Source organism: Pteropus alecto, unplaced genomic scaffold (assembly GCF_000325575.1).
Source record: "Pteropus alecto unplaced genomic scaffold, ASM32557v1 scaffold78, whole genome shotgun sequence".
Lineage (NCBI taxonomy): Eukaryota > Metazoa > Chordata > Mammalia > Chiroptera > Pteropodidae > Pteropus > Pteropus alecto.
The window spans coordinates 332,171-352,746 of NW_006443124.1; the positions used below are offsets into that span (position 1 = coordinate 332,171).

The 20,576-nt window shown below is 40.7% G+C and overlaps 1 protein-coding gene across 4 annotated transcripts in view; it reads left to right on the forward strand.

Annotated features, from left to right (window-relative positions):
- Positions 1 to 20,576, forward strand: part of PPP2R2B (protein phosphatase 2 regulatory subunit Bbeta) — a 383,456-nt gene that overhangs the window by 9,901 nt on the left and 352,979 nt on the right. For 2 of the 4 annotated variants that reach the window (XM_006922959.1, XM_006922956.1), the window contains exon 1: positions 14,611 to 15,098. The exons of the other annotated variants lie outside the window; for them this stretch is intronic. In XM_006922959.1, coding sequence (XP_006923021.1) covers positions 15,020 to 15,098 — 79 coding nt within the window. In that variant the 5' untranslated portion in view covers positions 14,611 to 15,019. Of the gene's footprint in view, positions 1 to 14,610; positions 15,099 to 20,576 lie in introns of those variants that run through there. 4 annotated transcript variants of the gene reach the window in all.

Sequence of the window (20,576 nt, forward strand, 5' to 3'; positions counted from 1 at the left end):
TGCCCTGAGGAGAAGCTTATGTGGTATGTTCAAGTACTAGAAGTAAGGCTAGTGCGGCTTTAGTTGAGTGAGGAGAAAAGGGCGAAATCGTGAGGGCTGCAGACAGAGAGAGATGATGGCTGCAGGATGCAAGCAGGAGCCTTACAGACCACTGTAAAGAGCTGGACTTCTGCCTGAACCAGGCAGAGAGCCCACTGGTTCTAAAACACTTTCTAGCAGCAGGTCAATCATAAATAGTAGAAGTAAGGCTAGTGCGGCTTTAGTTGAGTGAGGAGAAAAGGGCGAAATCGTGAGGGCTGCAGACAGAGAGAGATGATGGCTGCAGGATGCAAGCAGGAGCCTTACAGACCACTGTAAAGAGCTGGACTTCTGCCTGAACCAGGCAGAGAGCCCACTGGTTCTAAAACACTTTCTAGCAGCAGGTCAATCATAAATAGTAAGGGACCAGGGTCAGAAGCAGGGAGCCCAGTTAAGCAGTTATTGCCCTAACCCAGTTTTTCACGTAATCGGTCTGAGACAGGGAGCCCCCCGCAAGCTGATTAATTTCCTGGGTGAAGAAGAGCATGGAGGGCTCAGATTCTCTCCGTTTTCCTGCCTCGCTGTCCATGGGATGTCAGTGTTGTCCCAAGACAACTCCAGCCATTCTGGGTATCACATTCAGACACAACAAAACCCAGTCAAAGAACACCGGGATTTAAAAAAAAAAAAAGGAATCTTTTTCCCCCAGATGTCACCAGCAAATTTCTTTAGATGTCCTCTTGATCTCAGCCTGAGTCATATGCCTGCTTCTAAACCAACACTAGGGGAAATGGGATTAGCGGAACTGGCTTACACAAACTAGGCTTGCGTTTGAGTTTGGCATGGGATCGCCATCCCTGAGTAGAAGATGCCACAATAAAAATGTGGGCTTTCATGCAAGGAATAGGGTCCAATTTTAGGTGGTCCAACAGCAGTGTCCACTACAGGAAGAAGAGGCAGCTGTGACTTAACCAATTCTATTGCTACTACCGGGCAAAGGGAGGAGAGGTTCATTGGCTTGCTGTATGTAGAACATTTGGCTCAGGCAAACCCATTGCCAAGCTTCCCTAGACCTCCTTGAAGCTGGATTCTGGGGTGTGTGAGAAGATTACTTGCCTTTTGTTTTCTTTTTATGTTGCAAATTACGCAGGCTCTCAGCATCATCCCATTTATTGCCTGTGTGTTTTTGTTAATGGAATTTGAAAGCCGAGATTAAATAATTAAGCATATGGACACTGCAGGGTGGTTCCTGGTTTTGTGCTCAAGGCTTCAAGAAAGTGTTGTGCCTTTTTCTTCAGCATGTTTATTTTTAATTTATTAGGTAGAGCATTTTTTTAAAAAGAAAAGAAGAAAAAGGAGGGTATAGCTAACTTTATAATAGAATGGTTAGGGGTGAGAATATTGAATTTCATCCATCCGTTTATTCAGTAAATATGCATTGGGAACTAGGTGTTGGGAACGTAGCCCCACTTGAAATAGACAAGGTCTCCGGCGTTATAGAATTCACGTTCTGGTGGGTGAGACAGATAATTTAAAAACCAAGCTTACAAAGACACAAGGAAATTTCAGATGACCACGTGAGCTATAAAGGATATAACGTGGTAATGTGGTCATGGCTGAGAAAGTGCTACATTAGACAGTTGTCCTGTGAAGGCTTTTCTAAATAGGTGACATTTGAGTCTAGACCCAAATAATGACTAGAAGGCAGGTTCAAAAGACTTGTTGGAATAGTGTTTAGACACAGGGAACAGTAAGTGCAAAGGCCCTGAGGCAGAAGCAATATCAACACGACCAGAAGAAAGGCCAGGACGACCAGAGTGATGAGTAAGAGAAGGACGATGGTGCAGAAAAAGCAGAGGCAGAGTCAGGGGAGGCCTTGTAAGCCGGAGATAGTAATTTGTGTTTTATTCTGGATACAGTGGGAAGCCATTAGAAGAGTTTAAGCACAAGGATACTGATGTTAAGAGCTAATAGTAAAATAGAGGACTGGCAATTTGACGTGCAAACAAAAGCCTAGAGCATTTCACCTCCAAGGAGAGCTTCAATCACTTTCCTTAGAGATGTATTGTGAAAATTAAACCTCAGCTTTAAACTCAGACTTTTCTGTTGTTTGTTTTGTTTATGCTTCCAACCTAGAGGTTTTTCTACTTCACCTCTCATTGTAAAAAATTGCCTGTGGTCTGGCACTTTGCGGAGGACTACAATTAGAACTTGTAAAATTCTAGTTTTAGTCAATGCCAGAAATCGATTTTCAAGGCATTGTTGAAATCACAAATTCAGGAACCCATGGAAGTGGCAATGTCCTTTTAGCTTGTGGTTTGGGGAATGTGGGATATATTTTTTAAATTTCATGCTTTACTATGCATGATATTTCCATAATTTTGTCAGCTATTTTTAAAGAATCATTACTACCTATTGTTTCAAGAGTGCTTCTTCTGATTACAATTTAAAGCAACCTTTCCCCAAATTATGGCACAAGCCATTTCTCAGTGTGAACTTCTTCTTCTACATCACTGATCAAAGACATCAGGGAATTTCAAATTGCAGATCTATACAAATGATATTTAAGCAGAAATGATTTACAAATATTGATATTAAGTGCCTATTTTCCAAGGAAAACTGGTGGTAATTTTCTACAATTTACCATTCACATATACTTCAGAATTTATATTCTTGGTCTTTATTATTCCATGATTAAAGTGCAGCTTGTCATCAAATGGACCCAAGAGAATGTGTTTTAGTTTGCTGAAGATAAGTTGTTTTTTAAAAAATGTTGTTATTTATTAGCAACTTAAACCAGTTCATGAAACTAAAACTGAAAAAGTAATTTATAAACTTTATCCAAACGACCCCCCAGGTATTACTTTTTAAATATTTGCATTTCTTTTCACATAAAGCGATACTCTATATCCCTATTAGTAACTTGAGGGCACCAGGAAGCACTAACGTACTAGACTTAAGATCGTGAAGTCTGAACAGAGAGTCTGGGTTTGAATCCCAGCGGCACCACTTGTGGTGTCACTTCGAATGGGTTACATACCTTATTTTGATGTAACTTTAATTTCCTCCCCTATAAAATGGGGGAGGGGACTAGTTTCTCCTTCATAGACTAGTGAGCAAATAACAAATAATCTACATAGAGCACAGAACCTGACACAGAGTAAATGCTAAGTAAATGTTAGCTGTTATGCTGATGAAAACGCAGATTACAAGAAAATAAAAATAATCTGTCATCCTACCACCCAGATAATTACTTATTTTTAATGTTTACTATTTGATAAGTTTGATAAATTTGTTTCAAAAAGAGTTTAAAATGTCTATCAGACCCATGCATTGACCAAAAGGATTGTTCATATTTGTGCAAAGACAAGCCTCATCTTTCGAAAGAACAAAAAGCATCTATAGAGGATTCTAGATTCAGGTTCTACAAACAGAATGCCGAAGCAATCGAAGAAAATTATAGCTAGCTAATTGCCTCTGCATCATCAACAAATATGAACAATTCATTAACACTCATGACTCCTAATCAAAATATTATTTGTCCGCATGCAGTAATAAGAAAATAGGTAACTGTATGATTTGAACATTTAAATTCATAGCTTATCGGAGTTCGAAGGAAACTAGAGGATCATTTCCAACCTCTCCATTGTATAGATGAAGAAACTGGGGTGCAGGAAGGAAAAGGGACACAAGCAAAGCTACCCGTTCACCAGTTCACATCACCACTTAACATCTCCATCTCCCTAGGTTCCTCTGTGACATTATGGGCTTAGATTAGCTCTCCGATATCCTTTCCAGTTAAAAAGAATCATGACTCTGTGGTCCCTGGCCTCTGGTCACCAAATGTCTGTTAGATAAATTTTTCTGACTCCATTGTATTAGCTGCTTATTTTCTTTCAATTAGACACTGAAGTACTTTTGTCTTGCCTACAAATAGGTGCATAAAGATGGAAGAAAGGAAGGCAGGAGCCCCTCCGAAGTGTTCTATGTGGTCTTTTGTCCGACACACAGTTTAATCACACTTGACTCCTGATGACACCTAGCTCCCTTGGTGTCCTCTGAAGCAGTCCACGTAAACCACTGACAAGTCCCCACTTCTCATGGGCATGGGTGGCTTGACAATGAAAAAAATCCAGAAGTCCAATGAAGGCATTAGGAAAGAGGCCATGTCTATTCTGTTTGCCTGATACAGTGCCTGGAATTTGTTAAAAATTTGATAAATTTAACATTGAAAAAAAATTGTAGCCAGCACCGAGCAAATACAGCTTTCCAGGTGTTAGGCTCTTATTCTGTCAGGTACTTTCTAAGATTTTACTTCTTAGTAGAGGCAGCAGGACACAGTGGCGAGGAACACAGGTTCTAGAAATGCACACCCAGGCTCGCACCCCAGCTGTGCAGTTCTGAGTGTAGCATTTATCTATCTGTGCCTCAATTTTCTCATCTACAGCATAGGGACAATAAAAGAAGCTACTTCAAAAGCACTTGTGAGGATGAAATTAGCTTGTATATGAAGTATTTACAACACAGCATGGAATATAGTTGACATTCGGTAAATGTTTGCTCTCTTAGTATTAGGGCTAATTTAATCTTTATACCAACTCTGAGGGAGATAGTCTAATACCCAGATGTTGGCTGAAGAAACTGAGATTCAAAGAGCTTAAGTGATTCTGTGATTTCTCCAAAGCTAGCGTTAGTAACCGGAAGACCTACGGTTTAACAGATAAACACTCAAGTGAGTTAATGTTCATATGTGATAGTTCAGAGAGCAGGCGTTGGGGTCAAGAAGCTGACTTTGAATCTTGGCTCTGTCATTACCAGTTGTATGCCCTTGAGCAGGTTATTCTGAGCCTCGATGTACTAAGAATAATAGATCCTATATCACAGGGATAGTGTAAGACTTGAATGAGATAGTACTTGTTAGTCGTTAGTTCAGGGACCTGAGCTCACCAAGGGCCCCATAAACATTCTTTGATTTTTTTTGTTGTTGTTGTTACTACAACAACAGTGGCCTTAGTCAACTCTAGATACTTCCTACAAAAGATCACCCATTTAGAGTCTCCCTTCACTCTGCCTTCCTAATTTCCCTCAACACAGATGCTCATTGATTCTGAGTTGTGTCAAGTACTATCTCATTCTTTTTCCTAAATATCTTCACCTCTCAAGGCCCTTGACCTCTCTCCAGCCCCAGTGCCACTGTCCTAGTTTGGACGCCATCTTCTCTATTCTGGATATTGAAGCAGCCTCCATCCTCCATCCTCCTTGTCTTGACTCCCTCCAGTCTGCTCTTCACACTATACCTACAGTCCTGCATGTCATTTGCCTCCCTAAAATCTTCAATGGGCTTCATTGTTCTTAGGCTACTCCCAGCCTCACTCACTGTTTTCCTTCATGTGCTCTGTGCCGCACATTCCCTCATGCCATGTTCCCTCACCTCCAGCACTACCCACATGTTCTCTCCTTTGCCAGAAATACTGTTCACTCTCTGTTACCCTGGAAAATCCCTAGTCATCATTCAGATCTAAGCTTGGGTTTCCTTTTTCCTAGTGAGGCTTCCCTAACCTTGAACTCTAAGCTTGGTATCCCTTCTAGGAAGTCCTGGATATTATCCACTATTGCATTTGCCAAATGCGTTATAATATCCTTATTCCTTGTACGTTTCCTCTACTGCACCATATCTATGGTGTCTGCTATAACAATTTGCTTACCACAACAAGTCCTATAAGAATCCCTAGTGCCTTGCATGTTGCTTGGAACATAGTGGTACTTAACAAATACTTATTGAATAAATGCATGCATCAATGAAAGAATACCAACTTTCCAATCAGCAAAGACCAATAAGATAGGAGACCCAAAGAAAATTCATTCTAGTGGCAAGAGTGATGTTTCTTTCTGCTTAGTTCAATTTCTGGTCAACAAACTTGGTGGATGAGATCCCTTCAAATTTAAAGTATTTATTGCAGAATAGAGCTTCCATTTTTCAGTATGCTAATGTCGGTGGTTGCCTAAAGAACCAGATTAGACCAAATGGCAACAACATTATATTTTTACATTTTCAAAACTCTTTGACAAATATTGTTTCATAGGATTTATACACTAGACCTGTAGGAGAATGAGGTGAGAAAAATGAGGCATGAAGAATTACAGTTACAACTTAGTTCTCTTTACTTCTGCTCAATGTACTGTTTGCCCACATTATGCTGTCTCATGAACAATGCCTGTGGCCATTACTCCAGCCCTGGTCTCTGAGGCCTTATTACTGTAAAGCAGGGATTCTCTGTGTGTGTGTGTGTGGGGGGGGAATAGGGGTGGATTTTGCTCCCCAAGGGATATTCTGCTAATGTTTAGAGACATTTTTCATTATCAGGACTGGGATGGGAAAGGCTCACTACTGGGCATCTAGTGAGAAGAGGCCAGGGATGATGCTAAACCTCCTATAAAATCAGGACTGGGATGAGGAAGGCTCGTTACTGGGCATCTAGAGAAGAGGCCAGGGATGATGCTAAACCTCCTATAATGGACAGGATACACCTCCTCCCCATCCTTCACCACCTCCCCACAGACACCCCAGCCCCACTTCCAACAACAACTAAGAGTTATTCAGCCCCAAGTGTCACTAGTGCTGAGGCTGAGAAACCCTGCTGTAAAGCAAAGCTCATGGACCAGAGCAGCAAGAGGAATAAGTGCATCAGTCTCTCCAGATGCAGAGACTAGTGAGTGCATAGACGGTTTAGAGATCTGAAGTTTGCATTTAAAAATCAGTGCTCTGCAACCCAAACAGAGCTCTTCTGCAGGCCTCCTGTGCAGCCTATCACACTCCCAGGGGAGCTGCTTCATTGAATGAGCAAGCCTTTCTCCAGATCTCAAGAACAACAGGCAGAATATTTTCTCCACTGCCACTTCCTGAGAGATTTACTATGATAGCCTCTCAGAAATCAAGGGAACATTTGGGTTAAAAGTGTTTTCCAGAGAAGGCATTAAACCCGATCACTCAAATGCCTTTTCTTAGGTCTCTAAAGGGTGGCCTATGGGTCAGAAACTAAGATCTTACCACCTGGATTCATGGACTGTGTTGCCTTAAAATCCTCTAATGTTCTCCTTTATCCAAAAGGAAATAGTGCTGCCTAATCTTGGGGGATAAGGCTAAAATAGACATCACAGTCAGAGAAATCCTAAAAAACCCATGGTTATTAAGTCAACATATTGATTCCTTTTCTTATCGTTCATGGTTTAATTAAAACCCAGAGATGTGCAGGAGGGAAGCAGATGAAGCCATCCTTTTTGGGGACTTATAAACACTTTCTGGATTTACTTTGAAATGCTTTCTTCTTACAAAGGCCTTGAGGCATTGTACAGACTGAATAATTGGGCCATTCTTTGTCCAACTTGGACAAGAGAGGTCGAAGTCCATTCTTTCCAAATGAGAACTAATTAGTGTGTTCCCCAAACATAGATGTTGGAATCTGCTTTATTTTAGAGTAATTTATCATTTATTTATTTATTTTAATAATTTTTTTTTTTTAATATCAGTTGGCATACTATGTTACATCAGTTTCGGATATATAACATACTGATTAGACATGTACATAACTACCGAAGTGATTTAGAGTAAATATAAGAAAATGAATTTGAGTTATAAATAACTACATAGTAAAAGTCGAAGGAAATGTAATGTTATTATTTTCATGTTCATAAAGTAGCATTAAGAAACATCTTACCAGGTATTATATGGACATGCTCATAAACAGAGCTACTGACTATTTTCTAAATAATTCTTGAGGTTCCCTACCTTTAAACTATTACTTTCTACCAGAATATTTCTCCCACTCACATCTCCACAGATTCCAATTCTCCCTGTCCTTCAAAGCCTATCTCAAATGCCACCACCTCCAGGGAGTGTTCTTGGAGTCTGACCCAATGTCCCAATTAGGTGTGAGAGTTTCTGACTCTGTACTTAATCTGTTACTCTTTTATGGTCCTCCTATAATTTGTAATATGTTCATATTTTTCATTTCTTTATTTCTTACCTCCCTGCTCACCTTTACATTCTGTGCCTTATAAGTTTTACAAGAAGATAAAATGAGATATTTTAGATATTATGGTTAGCCAAGTGACTAAACCATGTAAGAACTCAGATTTGGTGGTTGCTGTTATTACTATTGTTATCATCATGTATTAAAATCAAGTCCTATTTCTATGGCTTAGAATTAAAAAACAAACAAAAAAACCCAAAAAACAAAAAGAAAAATATTGCCTACTTACTCTGACATCTCTTTATAAATTAAAAGTTATTTGTCTACTTTTTGTGGGTACTCCGAGAGTTAGTATATAAAATTTGGTGGAAAATTTGCTTGGCTTTATTATACTTTTCATGCTACAGTCTTTTCAATGAGAGCCAGCATCTTCTGTTGTATCTATCCAGGTTTTGTTTCTTCCTTTGCTACACAGTAGCATCTGTTCTATATTGAGCCTGTCCTCCATCTTCAAAGTCCTCTTTAGTCTTACCTGTAGCTGCCCACCTCGCACTTGCTTTAGTCAGATGACAAGAGAGATGGCTGAGCTGCCAATCTAAAACGTGAGTCAAATCTCTACTGACCTCTCAGTTATGTCTGAAGGATTCAACAGTGAGCAAGACAATGTAGTCTGTGTCCCCACCGAACTTAGAGTAAATCGATGAAAAATTAAGTAAATTATTACCATAAAATAATTACATAGTTAATTAAATTAGAAGAGAAAATCGCTCTGAAGGTAAATTGCAGGCTGTGGGGGAAGGGGATAGACGAGAGGACCAAAACCATATTTTAGCCAACAACTTACCTTTCAGGCCTCAACTGAAATGTCACCTTCTCAGAGAAGCCTTTCCTGACTATTAAAGCAATGCAGTCACTCTCTACCACATCCCCCATTTTATTTTCTTTATTCTACTTTATTGAAAAACTAGAGGTATACTTGACATATTATATGAGTGTCAGGTGTATAGCATAACGATTTGATGTTTGTATATATTGGGAAATGATCACCGAAATAAGTCTAGTTAACTTCCATCACCATATATAGTTTTTTTTCTTGTGATGAGAACTTTTAAGACCTACTCTCTTAGCAACTTTCAAATATGCAATACAGTATTATTGACTATAGTCACCATGCTGTACGTTACATGGCTTATTTAATTTATAACTGGAAATTTGTAACTTTTGACCCCCTTTACCCACTTTACATACCCACTAACCCCCGCCTCTGGCAACCACCAATCAGTTCTCTGTATCTGTGAGCTTGAGTTTTTTGTTTTATTTTGTTTTTGATTCCACATATAAGTTATATTTTAAAGTATTTGTCTTTCTCTAATTTCACTTGGCATAATGCCTTCAAATTCCATCCATGTAGTTGCAAATGGCAGGATTTCATTCTTTTTCATGGCTGAATAATATTCCATTGTTTATACATACTGCATTTTTTTTATCCATTTGTGCATCAGTTGACACTTGGGTTTTTTCCATATCTTGGCTATTATAAATAATTCTGCAAAGAACATAGGTGTGCCTACATCTTTTCAAGCTAGTGGTTTTGTTTTCTTCAGATAAATACCCAGAAGTGGAATTACTGGATCATTATTTTCTTTCCATCATCTGAAATAGCCTTGTTGATGTAATGTTTACTTGTTGATTGTCTGTCTTCTTCTTGTAGAATATAAAGTCAATGAGCTAAACTTCAGTATATTATTTACTGCTGTATCTCCAACATCAGGAAGCCTCCCTAGCACTTAATAGCTGTTGAAGACATTACATTGTATGAAAGGATAAATGAACTTACCAAAAAGACATTCCTCTTTCTCCAGATCAGAATGTACCACGTTGTGAATGTCACACACTGGCCAGAGTGTGGGAAGCATGATGGAAATTACGTCAGAATTCTCCATGTTCAGTTCAACTCAATTCAATCCCACATATATTTATCGAATTCCTATTATGAACCAGGCCGTGAATCTCACACTCAGGATTCAGCAGAGAAAAATCAAAGTTCTACACTCCTGCCAATTAGAGTCTGGCAAGGGAATTATATACTTATCAGCAATTATCAAAGTAATCGAATAGCAGTTACTTTATGCCACACAGAATTCTAAGCATTTTAATGAATCATTTAATCCTCTTCATGGCCCTATATGTTGGGAATGGTAATTATACCCAAAGAAAAGGGCAGGTATTATATCAATCTTGTTTACTATTGATTTCTTAGCACCATGTACAGTGCCTGGCATAAGTTGATGATGAATGGGTGTTCAATAATGAATGAGTGTTTACAAAGGGGAGGATGCTATGCGAGAGACTATAGCAGGGGGATCTGATCTAGTCCTGAGTTATTAAGATTCTTCTCCCTGAAGGTATGACATTTTATTAAAGAATGAAGAGAAATTTGCTTTGCTTTAATGAGAAAGAAGACCTGGGCAGTCTCCCAACTGATCTTAAATAAGCTAACATTTTCCCCCTGGGATTTAGTTTACTTCTTAGCAAAATGAAAAACTGATACTTCCCCAAGGTGGTTACAAGAACTGCTAGAAGAGAATTGTCAGGGTAACTTTTCCATAAGAGTTGGGCTTCAGTGAGAGCAGACAACAGGAACGGCACCAGTGGGAACAGGCTGTTGGGAGGCCCCACGTCCATCGTCCACAAGGCAAGGGCTCCAGCTGGGACTCTGAAGGTCAAAAGCGATTACTTCTGATCTCCCAGGAGGTCAGTCTAAAGAAAAGCTTGGAACAGCCTGGTCTGTAGTACAGCACTCAAGAATCTCCCAATTAATTGCTTACTTATTTATTTATTTAGCCACTTGACGTCAGAACCTGGCATGTGGTAGTCATCTGGGGCATTTCTTGTCTCTGGGCTCAGCTCTGCCAGACTTCAGGGCCCTTCTCGCATGGCACCTAAAACGGGTCGCCATTATCTTGTCCTAGGCTTCTGCTTCCCCTCTCAGAGACCTCTTTATGCTTTCGTACCTCTCTTCGATCGCTTCTGCCATTGCCTGAGAGCCTCCTCTCTCCTTATAAACACTCCTTCCTCTCCTGGTGGCCTTGCTCTTATCTGTGATAACATTAAGTATATCAGAGTCTAATTCCACTTATGGAGTTAATGACCGCTAACTGTTCATTTGCTATGCCTCCCAGTAAGATAATTGCCTTTTAACAGGAGCTTTTTGTAAGTAATGCCTAATGCAAAAGCACAGCTTTCTAACGTTGACCTTTGGGGGCTCTATAATCCCATAGAGTCTTTTCAGAACCTCTTTCTGGTGTCGTAGCCTCTATGATGCTGTATTATAACAGTTTGTCAGTCTTTTTTTTTTTTTCTTTCTAGAATACGCACTCCTTTAGAACTAGCACAGTATCTTATATCCTGTATCCCCATCACTCAGCCTAATGCCTAATGTAACATCAGGGTGGCAACAAATTGTTGGACAAAAGCAATGAAACAAATGATTTAGAAGAAGGGTATTTGGAAACTTCAATTTAGGAGAAGGGTATTTGGAAACTTCCTGTGACCCTGTGACAGCTTCAAACCAAAGCATGAAATTAAATACCTTACTCCAGATGTTCTCAAACTTTAAGAATCACTTAGATTGTTAAATATGCAGATTCTTTGTCTATCCCCAGAGAGTCTGAATCAATAGGTTTGAGGGCTGTGAAACCTGCATTCTTTACAAGCTCACCAGGTGATTCTGGTTCAAAAACACTGGATCTCTCTAGGTGCTGTTTGTCTTTGAATAAATGATTATATCTTTTCAGCCCTTTTTCTCTTCTGTAAAATAGGATCATTCAGAGTATTAAAAAGAAAAATATGCAAATGCACACTGAAACAGTTAAAATGGTGCAGTGTAAGCCACCTGCATCCGGATCACCTGTCTGAGGAACTTACTTTTACATTTGTTCTTTCTGCCCCATGCCCATTCTGCGTACGGACAGATAGGGTAAATAGACTTGGTACCAAATCAGTCATTTGAAACTGGAATTGAAGAAGATGTTTTTGTTGAGGTCAAGAAGTCCTGGCTGGTCTGGAGCAGTCCATTCGGAACTTGGGTGCTAGCCCAATCGCTTGTTTGTTTCTAATGGAGAGTTTGGGGGGCAGTTTTATTCTTCTTAGGATTTGGGGATTTTTTTTTTTTTTTTGCTGAGTTCTTTGAGGGTAATTGTGGGTAGCATCATAAGTGAATATGTTTTTTCCCTCAGGAAGTATTTACTAAGTGCCTACCATTGACTCGGAGGTATGTATTAAATGCCTACTGCTTATCTAAGGCTGAAATATGCAAAGTCGAAGTATGTCTGTCTGTTCATGAATTCCATAACATTTTTGCTTGAATGGTGTATTCCAGCTTTAGAATGGGTTCAAATTTACTTTATTTTTGCTAAAAAGGACCTCCACAAAAAAGTATAAAACAGCTTTCAGAAACTGTCTCTTTTATATGTTCGTTGATTCATTCATTCACTTACTCAACTAATATTGATTGAGTACCTAATTTGTGCCAGGCACTAGGCGAGGCATGAGGGGTACAAAGATGAATTAGACATTAATATCTCCCTCAAGAAGTTTATAATTACATTATACAAGATAAGTAAGTAAATACAATAAGATACTGTGATTAAAGATTGATATCACTGCTATAGACAATAGCAATTAAACTTACAAAGGACTTAAATTGTGCTAGGCACTGGAGGGTGTGGGGACCAAGATGCAAATTACGTGCTAAACCTTTCATATGAACCATCCTACTTTGCCCTCACAATATTGTGTAAAATTCTATTATTATCCTTAGTAGCTATATAATAAGGCTTAGAGATGTTAGGTAAGTTGTCCAAAATCACCCAGTAAGTCAATATCAAAGACAAGCTTAACCCTTGGCTGTCTTAACTGCAGCACCACCCTCTTAAGCACACCTGTTCTTCCCCTGCTTTGAGGTTGGTACAGGGTGACAGAACTCAGAGAAGACCAACAACAACAGCAGGAACAACTTTGGTAGTGGCAGTTAATCAAGTGTCTATCGTGTGGCAGGCACTTCCTATGCTTATTGCCTCACTTCATCCAAGAATACACGAGGAAAACCTTGTTGTTTCCATTTTATATGCAGAAACTAAGGCTCACAAGTGTTGCAGTTTTGTTCATATCTACCTAACTGGTAAATGAATGCATTGGGAGTCAAAATTGGGTCGTATTGACCCCAAATCCCACATTCCTTCCGCTCAGACTTGCTGCCGACCAGAGGCGAGATGTTCAGCGTTTCTCACAGGAAGACACCTTTGGATCTGCTCTTCTGTCGCGAGGTTGAGATTTCACAACTAAACGAGACCATTGTTTATGCGGCATCTTACTTGGGGTGGCCCACCCTTCCCGGGTGGGTTATAAGATGGGCTAAATATCCTTCCTCTCCCTGCCAGGAGTTGTCATCATGTCACAATAGTCCAGAAGTCACAGAGAGAGCATATTGGTGGAAGAGTCCATTCACACAATCATGGCCTGGATGGACACTATCATTACTTTACGGCTCTGGGTCTTTGCTCTCTTGGGCAGAAGAACATATTTCTTCAATGTTGAGTTAAGTATTTTTGTAAAGAAGAGAGCCCATAAAGGTTTAAAAATTACCAGATTTCAAGGCACAGTTTTGTATTAAAACTTATTTTTAAATATCCCATTCAGGGGAATGTTGATTTTCTTTTACAGACCATTTCAATCATTTTCTTGAGCCTCCAAATGCAGGGCAAAAGACATTTTCCTCTTTCTCTTCATCATATACAATAGTGTCTTAGACAGAACTTAAAATCACTAATGGATGCCTTGTGCTTGCCTTCAAGTGGTAAGGTTTCCAAGTCATTACTATTTCATGGGTCACAGCTAAACCAGTTCCCCGATCCCAAACTTATGTTTGATGATTGGTCATGTCCTTTAATATTCTCATCCTCCCTCCCTCCCTCCCTCCTCCTCTCTCTCTCTCTCTCCCCCCCTCCCCTGCACACACACACACTCCCTCCCTCCCTCCATCCCTCCCTCCCTTTCCCTCTCTCTCCCCTCTTTCTCTCTCTCTCATGTGACATCTAGTGAGAGTTTTGGTCAACTTGTATAATCCTTGGATCAGCTTACTTTTTCCATGTTTTCATATGCCATCAGGGTATGCGGGTTGGTGAAGGGTCAGTTCTCTTGGGTTAATTCTCCGTTCTTGTGTTGTGGCTTTAAATGTATACAGCAAATAACTCAGACCCAAGTTGTCGCCTCGGTGTGAGGGCCAGCAGGAAGGAAAAAAAGCTGTCGTGGAACACAGAATCTGTCTGTGTTAGCCCTCTGTCACTGACTACTCAACCCAGCTTTTGGCTTCACCTAAATGATAAATGGTCCTATTGTTTGGGTTTCGTATTAAGAAGAAAAAAAAAAATAGAACCAAATCTAGATTAAGCAAGGACAGAGACCCATTTCATTGCACTGTACTTTAATATTCCTGAGACCCGTGGCATCACGGGTGGCTCCTTTTAACAGCCATCTCTCTCCAGGGCAGAACACTACGCTGTCTTTGTTTCATCTGATCTTTCAGCTAAATAAGAGATGGTCACTTATCCTCACTACTCCCATATCCTGCTGGATTTCTATTGCTAAAACAGAAACTGACCACACGGGAAAAGGTAGAGGTTTCAGGCAGGGCAGTTCAGCGTGTGTTTACAGGCAGGACTGACTTACTCAGCAAATCCTGTTCGGAGGAGCTGCAGCCAATGAAGAGCCTATATCCCGGCTTGCTTGGGGGCTTCTGAGTTTGAGCTGCATGCAGAAATGTAAGGCAGTGCTTCCTGGCGCTGATGGCAAAATGGGACCCAGCTCCAGTTATTCCTCGTGCTTCCCAGCTTTGCAGATCTGGGAGAGAACCTACATACACATATTGGTGATGTAGCCAGCTTTAAAGGCCGAGAGAATCCTTATGGATTCAGGAGACTGGTTTGTTATTTAGATTTTTATTTTTTATTTTTTATTTTTTTTTTTGGAAGATGAAATGCTTCTCTCGTTACCTGCCTTACATCTTCAGACCTCCGAATACCATCCTCTCTTCCAGCTGCCACACGGAAGGTACAGACCAGAGAGGGAGAGTGTCTGGGTGGGTGGGAAAAAGTGGGCTGGTATATGACTTCCCACAGGCTCTGCTGATACTGTTTTCTGTAGCTTCTAGATGACTGTCGTTCCTGGCAAAAGCTTGGATCCGACAGACTTAGATCTGCTTCTAAAATCCGTCTGTCTTCTACAAGGAAAGGGAAATATTTTCTGAAGAGCAGGATAATGTTGCAAAGGTGATCTCAAAGCTGATACAGCTGATTAGAAAAAAAGAATTTCAGAAACATTTTACCAATTTCCCTTGTTCTACTTAACATGCAAACAAGTACTTGGAACTAATGTTAAGGAAAAAAATTTCTGTAGGGGCTGCCACATACATTTGTCCAAGCTCTCGGTTTTGTCACTGTCTGTTTAATAACTTGATGCCTGCCCAAGAAAGCAATTAGCAAAATAGAATTAGCTCACTCCATGACTGTGGAGTGCCGACTGTTGGATTGGTTTGCTCAGAGTCTGTACTTGGGTTGCAGAGCAGGGACTTTCGGCACTTGCTGGAAGCGTGGTTTGTGGGGGTCCTAAGTTAGTGCTTTAACTCGAGGGTGAGCTGAACCTTGCTTGTACAAACAGTTCCTGTTTCCCGATCCTGCTGCCTTCTAGCACGAGATACATACATGTGTGTGCACTTTCTGTGTGTGTGTGTGTGTGTGTGTGTGTGTGCGTGTGTGTGCCATTCGCTTTCAACTGGGCACTGCAGGTTTCAGCATTTCTAGAGTCAGTTGCTAGTCATTGCATCTTCTCTGTGTGATTGGCCTGTTTCTTTTGATCTGACACATCCTTAGGAAAAGAGCAATTTCAAGAAAAGCAACTGGCTGGCCAGTTCACGAGTGGCCTGTTCTGCAAACCTATCCTTGTTTCTCATTCTCAGAATAGGAGCCTGGGGTTGGGGGCTGTGTATGTAAAATGAGAGAAGCATTTATTAGACCATAAGCTGATTTTGTACCTTATACTCCCCACGCCCCCCCGCCCCAAAAAGAGAGTAGAAGTTTGGGATCACCCTTGAATTGAGACTGAGGATGGTATTTTTCATAGACATTTGTATTTCATAGATTTTTTTTTTCAATGGATTATTTCCCTGAAAATTATATTGGTGACTAAAGAAGAGAATCCATTGAGAAATCTTTCCTCCCCCACAGAGTGGAATTTAGTAAGTCTTCATATATACTGGGGAGGGATGGGGGTGGGGTGGCACGGATAAAAATCTCCAGAGGAACTTTCCAAATACAAAAGAACTAAACTCATATAGGAAGCTGTCTAGATGACTTTTCCATTTCTGATTGGTCCCCTGACCTCTCCTCCTGGTTTACGCTTTGAGAACCCAAACACTTGGTCTATTCAATGCTGTTTTGTATGTGACTCAAACCTAAGATCCTGTCTCATAAAGACAAAACACCACCACCACAAGAACTTTCTTGAACCGTTTTTTAATCAAAGTTAACTGATTTATTCCATCAAAACGAAAATCTCATTTTATTCATGCCCAAATAGACAATTTTATTTATAAAATGGAAATAAAAAGACCAACTCCCAGGATGTTGGGAATTAAATGTGACAATTAAAGTTCTCTGTAAAGCTTGGTACATGGTAGGTGTTATCCCTTTTTGAGTCTCATGCTCCACGTGCTTTCTTAGATATTCATTTTCTTTATCTGTTACACTATCTTTAGCCAAGAGTGGTTTCCTCAAACACATCACAGTGTCACTAAAAACTAGTCGCACTTATTTAGAGTTTGTCTGAGGAGAAAAATGTCAGAACGAATCCGAGTTTGCGTTTTTCTGTTTACGTTATTAGCAATCATGTCACCCTGTAGTCTATTCTGGAAAAGTTACGGCTGTGAACTTCATATTGTATTTAATTGGAAAAGCAGAGAATGAATAATTTGTATATATCCTCGTGAAAATCAAAAGAGTACAAATGACTCAAGCGATCCCCTTAAAGGTGATTCTAGAACAACTGTGAGAACGTCAGCCATTCCTGGGCTTCTTACGGGATGGAACCTACTTCACAGACGTGGGCATCCTCCCCGCTTTGTCTCAGCATTGTTTGCTTAATACAGAAAGATCACAGGCTTCGAATCCAAGCTCTGCCACATGCCGACTGAGTGATGTTTGATAGTTATTTAACCTCTCTGTACCTCGTTTCCTCATTTGTAAAACATGGGTAATGATACTCCATTGGGTGGTTACAAAGAAATGCATTCAGAATGCCATCCACAGAGTGATGATGGTGGTGATGATATGATGGTGATGATGATGATGGTGATGATAGAGATGATGTTGAAAAATAACCAGCCTTGACTTGTACTTACTATGTCCAAGACATTATCTAAATACATTATATATAGTAACACATCTGTACACAGGGTAAATCAACAATACGAAGTCCGCAAATATTAATTCTTTTTCCTTCGGTCTCAGCCCTCAAGCCTGTTTCTTCATCCATCAGATAGAGATTGGGTTCTCCATGTTTCAGTCAAAATAATTTTTAAAAATATGATCACGCTACCACCCCACCCTTCAAACACAAACATGCTTGCTCGGATGGCTTCCCATGGCCTACCAGGCCTGACATTTTCTGTCCCCTGCCCGACTTTCCTGCCTGACCTCAGACATACTCCATCTTGCCTGGTCTCCAGCCACACAGGTCTTCATTGATCGCTCAGTGTCCTCCCTCTGATTGCAGACTTTGGGGAGGCTTCTCTCTCCCCTTGGCCCCATTTCTTGTTAATTCCAGCCTTCCACTTGCAGCTTAAGCTGAGAAGCCATCCCTGAGCCTCAGCTGATCACATCTCTTAAAGAACTGGGTGGCTTTACTTCAGAACACCTATTCTAGTTTGTCTATCACGAATAGACTGATTTAACTGTTTTGTTAACATTTGTCTCCCAGCTAGACTGAAAGCTTCATGGGAGCAGGACCCACATGTAATTTTTCTCTCTGTTGTACCCGCAGCACTAGAACATACCAAGCACCTCATAGGCACTTAACACATTTTTATTGAATGAAAAGATGACAAATACCAAGGCTGTGGTATAGATAAATGCTAAAAACTTATGAAAAGAAACATTCTATTGAGCATTAACTCCTACATGAATGCAAGTTATTTTTACCATTGGCAATTGGGGAGCTTTCTGTGGCCATACTTAGGGGACTGGTTTTGTCACCATGCTCGATTTTCACTTGAAATAAAATGATACAAACAGGAAGAGAATAAGGACAACTGAATAATGCTGATGCATGAACAGGGTTTGGAGAAGACCAAAGGGTTTGGAGGGGCCTGTCGTCCCCTCTCTGTGGGCCTCGTTAAGGGAACTCAGAATGCCCTCTCCCATGGTAGGGAAGGGTTCGTCCAGCAAAATGGTTTCAGGATTAGAGGAACAGAATCCCGATCACAGCCAGAAAGAAACCTTTCCAGTTAGGACAGAGGAGACCTGCAGGAATGAGAGGCAGTGAAGTACGAGGAGCCTGACCTGCTGTTGTCCAGTAGATCTAATTTGGCACCCCCACAGGAGGGCCTTTGGGGGGAGCTATCTGACAAGTGCAGGCACTTTCTTTTCCCAAAGTGATGTGCTGCATGCCATTTCCTCTCTCCGAGTTGTCTTTGTTGTGTTTCCATTGCTGCCAACCCCTGCTTGTCCTTTAAAACGCATCTCAAGTCAAGCCTTTCTAGGAAGCCTGCTTCAGCAGCTCCAAAGATGGAGTTGTTATGATGAGTCACGCAAACCACAGTCATACTGGGAAGAGGAGAAGAGAGGGAAAAGCGGAGCGGCACCACCAGGCCTGTGAATTGCTGGCTGTGTGCCGAGGGCCGGGCCTCTATAATCTCATTCGCTCTTCACATAATCTCTTGTATCAAATGCCATCATCTCTATGTGGTAAGTGAGGAAACTGACATACACCTGACCTTCCCAGAGCCACAGTTGGTTAAGTGGCAGAGCTAAGCCTGAAGTCCAAGCTATCCGAACCAAAAATCAGTACTCTTAATGTTTGCATCGCACATTTATTTCTGAGTATCAGTGTGACAACAGCCTTCAGATTCTATCGAAACAGTCTATGTTCATGTTTGTCTTCTGGTGGCCAGAGCAGCTTGGGTGCAGGGATTCTGTCCTATTTGTCTTCAGTCTCTGCGTCATGCTTAGCACAGAGCTGGACTCTGAGTAGATGCTCGAGAAATTCTTCTTAAATGAAGGATTGGATGGGAGAGTGAATTAACAAGTTTGCCTCTATAAATCATGATCCTTCAAGAGGAGGAAAGTTCTTAAAACGGAATATCTTCCAATGACACTTAAAAGCAGGCTTGCTGGAAGTGGATGTGCGTTCACACACATACAGAGTAAGAGAGAGGGAGGGAGGGAGGGAGGAGAAAGAAGTATACACTTTTCTAACTTGTTATTATGTCATAATAATAATAATACAATAATAAGTAAAGCATACAATGTTTACTATTTGCTAGGCGCATTTGCACCAGTATACGGATATATGGATGGATGTGTGTGTATTTCTTGCGACAGTCCTATGAAGTCAGTACTCTTATCCTCATTTTATATATGAGGAAACCAAAACACTGAGTAGTTGGGTAACTCGTCCAAGGTCACACACCTGTTAAGTGCAAGGGTTCAGATTAGAACCCCTACAGTCTGGTTCAGAGGTAGATGCTAAGAAAGGATTCGTGACTATATTTTGTGCCTTTGTACATATTTCTGGGATTCTCATTTTTCACATTTTTGGAATTCTCTTCTCAGTCCCTTCGCCATATTTAGAACAAACCCACACTTCAGGCCCACATCAAATGTACTTCCGCCCACGGCTTTCCCTGATTACTCACTTTCTCATCATCACAAATACACACCTACATTTAAAGTCTTTCCCAAGTGCATACTGTGACTCTCTGTAACATGGAAACGATATTATACTACCAGAGGGGTTATTGTAAGGATTAAGTGAGACAAATCTTACATTGGTTGACATTGCTTTACATTATTATTATTTTATTTTATTTTTTTTACATTTTTATGCACCACAGATGAATTGTCCCTGCTTTCATCTAAGGCCAACCCTCCACTTGTGTGTTAACCCCCACAATACCTACCCAAACCCCTCCTAAATCTGTCCCCTCTCTCTCTTTGTTGTCACCAAGGCTTTCCTCTCTGCAGGATCATTTTTGCAGTCCCTAAGCATGCCATAAATACTCATCTCATGCTTCTGTGTCTCCCTCCAGCTACTGCCACATTCCTTGCTGCTATTTTTCGAAAAAAATGTCTTGAGTCATCTATACACAGTTCGCCACCCCTTTTACTCTGACTTTCCACTTCCATCACTCCACCAAAATCACTCTTGTGAGAGTCACCAGTGACCATGTCATTGATAAATTCAGTTGTCCTTGGCCAGGCTTCCTATTGCTTCATCTCTTAGCAGCATTGGCACAGACGATCGCTGCTTCCTTCT